This window comes from Mercurialis annua, linkage group LG1-X (genome assembly GCF_937616625.2).
Source record: "Mercurialis annua linkage group LG1-X, ddMerAnnu1.2, whole genome shotgun sequence".
In the NCBI taxonomy this organism is placed as follows: Eukaryota; Viridiplantae; Streptophyta; class Magnoliopsida; order Malpighiales; family Euphorbiaceae; genus Mercurialis; species Mercurialis annua.
The window spans coordinates 3,295,987-3,306,194 of NC_065570.1; the positions used below are offsets into that span (position 1 = coordinate 3,295,987).

At 25.4% G+C, this 10,208-nt stretch overlaps 1 protein-coding gene and 1 non-coding gene across 2 annotated transcripts; one reads left to right on the forward strand and one right to left on the reverse strand.

The window, feature by feature from the left end:
* Window positions 1-353: 353 nt before the first annotated feature.
* Window positions 354-2,742, reverse strand: LOC126665616 (heat stress transcription factor B-2a-like). Its single transcript, XM_050358452.2, has 2 exons — window positions 2,405-2,742; window positions 354-735 (listed from the first exon to the last, which is right to left on the reverse strand). The coding sequence occupies exons 1-2, from the start codon at window positions 2,735-2,737 to the stop codon at window positions 421-423; spliced, it is 648 nt and encodes a 215-aa protein (XP_050214409.1). The 5' UTR covers window positions 2,738-2,742; the 3' UTR covers window positions 354-420.
* Window positions 2,743-7,261: 4,519 nt separating this feature from the next.
* TRNAV-UAC (transfer RNA valine (anticodon UAC)) lies at window positions 7,262-7,334 on the forward strand. The gene has a single exon. It is a non-coding gene; the product is annotated as a tRNA-Val (tRNA).
* The last annotated feature ends 2,874 nt before the right edge of the window (window positions 7,335-10,208 follow it).

Sequence of the window (10,208 nt, forward strand, 5' to 3'; positions counted from 1 at the left end):
CAAGAATTAATTATTCAGAAAGTTAATATAAAATAGATAATAATTTTGTTTAATAATTTATTTTTTGAGAAGTTATAATTATCTTTCAATTAATTATATTCTAAAAATAATATTAACTAAATAGCGTAATTAAACTTAGAAGTGGTATTATTTTTTACTTGAATTTTCCTAGTCAACAAAAGTTGGACCTTTAACTTTCTGAAAAATAAAATGCCAAAAATATATACTATTTCTCGGAAAACTGTATTTCTTTTTAAACCAAACGAGAATAATTACACAATGTAGTTTTCATGTGTAATTTTTAAATTCAGCAGAAAGCCTATTTTGAGAAAATACATGAAAAAGTACACCAATCTGAATTTTTTTATCAACAATTGAATTTAGTTAATATTCAATTAAATTATTCTCCAAACTCCTCAATTAACATAGTCTTCTAATTTTAGTATGTTGATATTGTGCTAGATAATCCAACAATTGGGTTTGTAAGGCTTTAAATTGTGCTATTTGCATTTGTAGCTCCAAATTTTGTCTTTTAAGGTTACAATTCTCCTCCTTCATCAATCGATCGTTTTCTTTGACAGCAATAGCCTCTTCGTTATTAGATGCCTTCAGAAATGACGGAAAAACACTTGGCTCGCATTTTTTTCTAGTGATCTCTACCAGCATCTCTCTATTGCCCTTTTGGAATTTCTCATGCTTGAATTCCCATAACTTCGATGATGTTTTCTTGAATCCCTGCATTTTATCAAAAATAAATTAAAGGTTCAAAATATTTTTAATTTTTAATTGTTAAGAATCGTAAAATTAACAGACTATTTTTTAAAAAATAATTCCTTCAACTTAGTATAATTATGAAAATACAATCATTTTACCTTTTAGAATTTTATTAAGGCTTGATTAAGAAAAAGTATGCCACATTTTTGATTTTTTTTGTTTATGTTTCAATTTTTTTTTATGTCAACTTAATGTTATATTTCAATTTCAATTGTATTTATTTCTTTTTTAAATTAAAAATTTTCTAATTTAAAAAGTTCAAACATGTCTTTTATATTTGACACAGTCTTAATCTTTAATAGTACTTTTTAAAATGTTAGAGGCTTATTTAAATACATGTCAAATGTGAAGAGCATATTTGCATTTTTTTTCAAATTAAAAAATTAATTTGAAAAAATATGTATAATGATAACTGAAAACTGGAAAAATGAAATAAAATTGACGGTTTTTAAATTTTGGACTAAAATGTAGGAATAGTTACACTTTTTATTAATTTATTGTGTGTATTCAGACTGAGGTAGCTATAAGCTAAAAAATTCTTATATTGTCTGAGTTAATTATCTAAAAATCCTGAACCAATGATAGATAGCTTACAAGGTCCTTAATGGCGACTTGTAATTGCCTGTTTTTGAAATTAAATATAATTATTACATAATTATCTTTTGGTGCATACAAAATGTACTAAATTTGACTTAATTAGAAACATAAGTCGATTATATGACTTAAACATATTTCACATTTTTTATTTTGACTTACTAGGAAGAAGAAATAGAAGTAAAATCGTGAAAAGTCCTAGAGAAATATGATAGTATAAACCAACTTGCCCATGTTATACATTATATAAAGACTTTTCTGTAAATTGTATATATTTTTACAAATTGAATCCTAAAGCAGTAAAAAATTAAAATATTACTGCTATTTATTTGTTTGATTCTACTTTATAGTTTATTTATTTATAAACTAATTATTTAATATTTAATTTAATATAAATAAAAAAAATGTATGATTAAGCTAAATACAACCATATTTATTTACAAATTAATTCCACAAAATTTTATAAAAAAATTTCCAATCAAATCCACCATTACTTTGATTGTTTTCATTTTAAGAATTATCAACATTATTTACATCATGTGAAAGAAAACAAGGACAACAATTCCATATTAGTATCTTGTATCAATCACATTGTTTAATAATCAAACAAGAATAGTAATATTGGTTCAAGTTAATTCCACATAGCCTTATAAATTATTTTTAAATGAATACAATTGTATTTGATTTATTTAAATATTTATGTATTCAATTTTTAATTTTGATTGAATTAGTTATTTTAAAAGTTAAAAAATCCTGAATAATCTGAAATATAATTAACCAATTAAAGAGTAGAAAAAAACGAATCATTATGATGATTTACTTCCCAAATTAAGCAAGAACTTATCAAAATACATAGAACTCAAATAAAATTTGCATCATATTCCAGTGTTTATCATATGTTATATATCATCACTTAAAATAAATGGTAGTTTATTGAGACAATTCTGAAAATAATGTCTTCAAAACATTTTCTTTCTGATATATTTCATGGACTATATTATATTTATTCATATAAAAAAAATAAAAAACTACTCACATATGTATTAAGCTGACGAATGAAGCTAGAGAAATTATTATGCTTGAAGTATCTCGGCAGGGTGAACTCCGAAAACTCGGCCGGACACCAGACTACGAATCCACTTCCGTCCGCATTCCACGAAACAATTTTCTTGCCATTAATGTCATAATAATTAGCTCCTAATGAAGACGAAGAAGGAGACGATGATCCTAAGCCATTTTCTTCTAATAAATCATAAGTTTTCGACAAAAATGGAGCTGCAATTTTATTTTTTGGAGACTGCTGGCTTGATATTGATGATGAAGAAGATGATGATAATCTCCTTGTTAATATGCTCAAGTTTTTTGACATTTTGAATATCCAAAAATTTTCTTAATGCAAAGGCTGCTTCTTATACCACAATGAGTTTTTATATTTTGGAAATTACTGGTCAGCTTTAGTGTTAGGATTAGGGGATGTGCGAAAACCGGATCAAACCAAACTATAAACTCAAATTGGTTTGATTTATAAAAAAAATTGTTTGATTCGGTTTTGTATATTAAATTGTTTAGTTAAATTTTTATGTAAACCAAATTTAAATAATTGACCCAAACATGTATAAATTCAATGTGTTGAGGAATCATTCATCTGTAATTTTTATTATTATTAATAAAAAAAATTAGCCTTTGAGAAAAAAAAATTGAACAAAAAATCAATCGATCAACTAGTTTCGTTTTAAATGTTTGGTTTGATTCGATTTAAAAAAAAAAAAATTGATACAATTTTACTAAAAGAAAATTTCAATTCGGTTTCAATTTTATGCAATAGTTAGTTAGGGTTGTGGAAAGTGGACTATTTCTCGTCTTAATTAATTTATTTTTTTAATTAACTTTTAAGCATTCATAAAGAAATATTATTTAAAAGATGATAGATTTTATTGCAGCTTGAGATCGACATATAGTATAGTGACATGTTGATTGCTGTTTTGGAAGTTTGTAGAAAAAAGTCGAATGAGATTTGTTTATTTGTTGAGGAGGACTATATATTATAGTTATATATATGGGCAGCATGGTAAATTGGTAATAAGACAAAAAATAATTTAATAAGATTGAGCTATAATTGGAATTTTAAAATGCTCTATTCAAATTGAGGTTAGATTATAAGAATCATCAAGAAAAAGCCGTTTTTTATACATTTTTGCACACACGATTAATTTAATTAATGAAAGATTAGTTGATTATTGAACATTTTTGACTATATTTTAAAATGTTTCTTAGGAAGGTCTGTTTTTATGCTTTTATGAGGGGAAATATGATCTCCAATAAAAAAGATAAAAGGACATACTCTCCTATAAAAATAAAATAAAAAGAAGGTTATTTTCAACAACAGTATTTTCTAAATGTAAGTTGAAATGATTTTACTTAAAATAAACAAAAAACTTACTCATTAAAAAATACTCTTTCTTTTTTGACTTTTTTATTTATGATCCAAACTTTTATAGTTACAACTTTAGCTCTTTTTTTCAATTTTCAATTTCAATTCGAGTCATTTGTTTAAATTAGAGTGTAAAAAATTTAAAAATGTCTATAATATCTTTTTGAGGTAAAAGATAAATAAGAATAATTTGAAGTAATACGAAGGACATATTTGAATTTGTCTCCGCTCTAATTTGAATACATGGCTACAATTAAAATTATAAATTAAAAAATAGATTAAAATTGAAAATTTTACAATTTTATAATTTTATAATTTTGGATTATGAATAAAAAAATATCTGAAAATTGATTTAACCTAAATAACAAATTATTGTGTCTAAAAAATTTGAAAATAGCTATGCTTTAGGTCAGAGATAGGCTGGGGCTTTCCATAGCACTTGCCCCTTCAAAAAATTCAAGTCCTTTTTATAGAGTTTACTGATACTAAAAAAAAAAATTATACCATAACTCTTATACCTACACTAAACTAGCTAATATAATTATTTTAAATTATTTAATTATTTATTTATTAAAAAAATTAATTATGTCATTAATATATTTGTATACCTAATTAGGTCTAAATTTTATTATTATATAAAAAAAATTCATGATTGATATTTAATATTATATTGAAATAGACTCAGTTATTTTTATTAATTTAATGAAGTTAAATTTAATATTTTTTATTTTTTATCATATTAGTTTTTGAATGAAAATTATAATACTTTTTACCTCTTCAAAAGAAAAATCATGGCTTTGTCCCTACTTTAGGTTAATTTTTAATCAATTAATTTCACAATCTGCTATGGTGATATAAACTGTATATTTTTGGAAAAAAAAATTATATTAATAAGCAAAGTATTACATTAGATGGCAGAAAAATAATTAAGAAAATACTGGATTGAATATTTCTTTTTTTCCTTAGACATATCGATGTGGCTGAGGAAGTGGGAAGGCCATCTGCTGGGTGCACGGAAGGCTCTCGCAATATCCAAAGTGTATCCACTATGCAGACAATAATAAATATTTCATGCAAACACATTATTACAAAGATGAAATACCTTTTATTATTATTTTATATGTTTACAAATAAATACTACTATTTTATTTATTAGATGAATAATTACGTTAATTTAATAAATCCTAAATCCTAAATAGTATATACTAGAAAGAAGATGACTATAAATTTGTTTCATGTAATCAAATGGCCTAAAAAGTTCCGCTCTTATAGCTCCTTTTCGATTCTATTCTGACGTTAAAGAGTTGTCATTTTTACTATTTTGCATCTTATCATTTCAATTGTAGCCAACTTTTTAATTTTTATCAATTTTTTTTACTTAAAAAATAAAATGATTCAATTAACCATGTTTACAGATAAAATTAAATTTATTTCCATTCAAAAAAATATAAATAAATCTTTTATTTTTAAAAATTAACTAAAAATCATAATCAAATTAAAATTAATTTAAATTTTCAATTAATTTAATTAAAACGAACTAAATTTTAAATATGTATAATTAATATATGCTACGATTTTTAATTTTTTTTCAAATGAAAAAGATATCAATTTAATATTTCAGAGTACAATTAAAACGATAAAATATGAAATATGGTAAAATTGACAATTTTTTAACATCAGAATCGGATCGAAAAGAAGTTATAAGGTCGGAAATTTATAAGATATTAGGTCTAATCAAAATGATAATGAAAGATTATGTTATATCTCTATGTGGTGTTTTTGGAAATGTGAAAATTTATTTTCTTAAAACATGACATGTTAAAAGTTATTAATAGCATACTTTTTATTTTCTCTAGATTGTTAGAAACTGCTAGAATTTGATAGCAGACCCGATTTGACTAATAATTAAAATTCGGATTTCAAATCAATTCAACTTTTTATTTATGTAAGGTATGGATGCAGACAGGTTGCTCTAAACCCCACTCCTTAGTGCTTTTATAGTTTCTCTCTTTTGCTTTATTTCATACATTCAATCTGTACTAATCTGATTGTTGAATTTAGTTTGCAACAAAATTTAAAAAAATTATAGCAACTGAAACATAATATTTTATTTTTGGTATTTGATAACTCAAAATTATTATCTGATATCATTTTAACTATTAAAACCCATCAAAACAACATCATTTTGTAAAAGGAAAATATATTAATACTAGAAGATGCAAAAAACAAAATCAAAGGTTTTTGATCTTTTACCGCCAAATTTTAAAAATAGTGCTTAAATCGGTAAAAAGGTAAAAAAATTGAATTTTATATGCCAATAACTTTTAAATTTAAATAGAATTATCTAATTTTTTTCTCTAAACCTTAAACTAAACAATATAAATTGATTATTGGTAGAATCCATATGCACGTTCTGCACTATTCGGCTTTTATTCAATAGATCCTTCATATTCAGGTTTTTATCTTACTTGATCCATATACTAGTATTTTCACAATTTATTAAATTTTTAATGGACGGAATGATCTGCGAGTACTCACTGGTCATTAAGTACTAACGGTACAAAAATTTACATATTGAAAAATTATAAATAAAAGTCATTCAGGATCGTTCCTATATATATTGTAACATTCTTATTTTTAAAAGTATTTATACTATATCATTTTGTTCAAGAGGTTATTCTTATATTCATGCTAACGGAACTAAAACAAGCGGGTAATTCCGTCCATTGAGGGAGTTAATAAATCGGAAAAAAAGTTGAACATGGACTAAATAAGGTGACATTGAATATGAAGGATCTTGAAAAAGAAGTTGAAAAATACAGGACGACCAAATTGATTAATCCTTGATTTTTTTAGGGTTAATTACATATAAAATCACCATCTTTACACGAATTTTCAAAAATAACACGATCTTTAAAACGTGTCAATTCAGGACATCACCTTTCATTTCTTTTCAAAAACAACATGGGCACATTTTTTGATAAAATTTTGCTGACTTGGACACCCGATGAGAGTGCCATGTGTCACGCCACGTCAGCAAAAACGCCACTAAAAATGTGCCCGTTTTATTTTTGAAAAGAAATGAAAGGTGTTGCCCTGAATTGCCACGTTTTAAAGGTCGTGTTATTTTTGCAATTTCGTGTAAAGGTGGTGATTTTATATGTAATTAACCCATTTTTTTATAAACTTAATGATCAAAACTATTAGACTCCAAAAGGAAGAAAAGACTATATATAAGCTATAATTAAAAGGAAACCATACTTATTCCACAATTGCATTTTTGATATATTGTTACTTCGCCAGAAGAATGTCTTATTTTTTTGCATTGCATGTTTGTGGGAAATCATTTGAGCAATTTTGACAATTATTATGTATTTTTTTATTGAGTTGCATATATATATTTTCTTTGCCAAAACTGTTTCATATGTTTATGAACGTCGGTATCTAGACCTTACCATTCAAGTCGCTGTGGTGTAGTGGTTATCACGACAGCTTTACACGCTGCAGGTCCCCAGTTCGATCCTGGGCAGCGACATTTCTTTTTTATTTATTTTAAATAATCTAACTTTCTTTTTCATTTTATTTTTCTTATTTCTATCCAGGGTATGCTTTCTAAACAGTTTGGCTATCAATCACCCATGGCCCTAATTTTTAAGGGTCCGTGTCCAAAACTCTATGAGATTTAAAAAAGACACAAAACCTCCTGATCTTTGTGGCGGATATCACAAAACTCTTTGAAGCAAGAACATCCATGGCGCTGTCTTTTTTGGTCAACTGACATTCTTTAAAAAAAAATCTGACAGTGCCACATCAGCTGACACGTCATCAAAAAATCCTAAAAAAATTAAAATATCCAAAATACCCCTAAAATTCAACCCAATTCAATCTAACCCAAACCATTCGGTCAACGCATCCGATCCGACCACCGCCGGAAAATATTACGGTCATCTTCTTCGAGTTAATGATGATAGAAAAATTTTCCGGTCATCGAAAAAGGAACAGATCCGTCGGAGGAACAGATCGTCGGATCTGCTCCTCAAGAACAGATCCTTGTTAATCGAATGGTTTGAATTACATTGGGTTAGTTTGATTTTTTTGTATTTTTCAAATTAAATTAGGGGTTGGGTGTTTGAAATTTTTAAGGTGTTTTGCTGACGTGGCGCCGTCAGTTTTTCTTTTAAAAAGAATGACAGTTGACTGAAAAAAACGGCGCCATAGATATTTTGGTCATATTCGGGTTTTATGGGGTTTTATAATAGCCTCCACGAAAATCAGGGGGTTTTGCGTCCGTTTTTAAACATCAGGGGGTTTTGTGCAGGGCCCTCAAAAGTCAGGGTCATAGGAGATTAATAGACAAATAGTTTCAATAAAAATCCGACTTTTTAATTTTTTTTTTCCCGTTTGTAAACCTATCAAAATCTTCAATTTAACTCATTTTGAAATTTTTCAGTTTCAATTATAGCTGTTTATTCATATTGAAATATAAAAAGTTTGTATATAATTTTTATATTCCTTTATATTGTTTCAATTTGTATTTTTATTATAAATAATTTCAAATATGGAGTAATGTGAAATTGTGAATGGTATATTTAAATATATTTTCATTCCAATTTGAACAGATGGCTACAATTAAAGTTAAAAATTAAAAATTAGATTAAAATTGAAATTTTTTAAACATGAAAATAAAAATAAAAATATCAAGATGGAGTATTTTTGAATGGTTGGAAGTTCTAAATATTCACAATATCTAGTAGATAATTAATCATATTATTAAAATCATGTTTGGTTCATAAAATAGTAGATAATTAAGTATATTACTAAGTTCATGTTTGATTTATGAAATGGAATAGTAACAAATGAAATGGAATAGTAAAAAATATAATAGCTATTTCATGAAAAATAAAATAGTTATCCTTTACTTTTTAAAAATAATTATTTTACAAAATAATGAAATAGTAATTCTATAAAATACTATTTCATAAATTAAAATGAAGAATAGATATTTAATATGGAATGGCTATTCTATTTTAAATTTATTCTATAAACTTAAATGCTGCACCATTTTCTGTTGCAAGACCAAAAGAGAATGATTAGTTCTAATTTATATATATATATATATATATATATAAAATGTGATTTTGCATGATGTCCAATTTTTTCTTTTAATGTTTGTTTGTTCTAATTCAAATTTCTGATAGTGTTTAGGCATTGCAAATTAAATCAAATTGGGTTTATAGATCTTGTGGCCTAATTTGTTGAAAGATGATGATTTTTCTGAAATCTGAACAAAAAGAACTGGTCTGAGCTTAAATGAGCAAAGCCCAAGCCAATTCCTCGTTAACCTAGCTGGGCCAAAAAGCCTTTTGCATATGAATAATATCATTAAGAAAAGAGAAATTGACAAAAGCAGAAAAAATAACAAAAATATTAAATTTGCTGAAATATTATATCAGCACCTCAATAAGTTAAAATTTTACAATTAATATCTTTCCAATGAGAATGCAACACATGATACACTCAAAACAAATAAAAAAAAGTCAAAAACACGTTAAAATGAGTTAGCAAATGATAAAACTTAGATACATTTTTTTAAAAAATAAAACCGTATACGAAACTTCTCACTAAAAACATTATTAAAAAAATAAATTATAAATAAAAAACATATAAGAAAAGTTAGCAAATAATAATATATATACTAATTTATATCACGTAATGCATAAAAAAACAAAAAACAATATCTCTTAAATAATATAAATAGATGATAAATTTTAATAACATAAATAATACATTACTTTCTCATTCGCAGTGTTATCATATTTTCTAAATAAATATATTGTCATTCTTAAAAAAAACAAATAAATAAAATTAAACTCTATCGAATTATGCACTTCCAACAAATGGTTTGAATGACGAGGTTGATGAGATTTGGTTACAACGAACTTTTATAATTCTTATGACTAACAACACCTGATCACTATCTTTTTTGAAAGTTCTAATCTCTTCCTCTACATCTTTATTCTACGATGTATTAAAGATGTATCGATAATGTATCAGAGACAATTTGGAAACACTTTATATACATCTCAGAGATAATTTAAATATATTTTTAAAAAAAAACGATATACTAAATTTTTCGATAGACATATATTGCTATTGGTTGGGCAAGAAGGGGCTCATCCTTACATAAGTTCATGACCTTTACCAGATTTCTAATCATATGGAGTTCTATTTTTTGAAGTAATAATAAATGCAATTTTCTGAATTTGTATGAATGTGTCCTATTAATGCAAAAATAGTCTTATTCAAATTATACTATAACGAAACTTCCAATTAACTTTGCTATGAACCATTTTTATGGTAAACCAGAGAAATCTAACTTAAAAGATAAATTAAAATATGAGTTATGTGT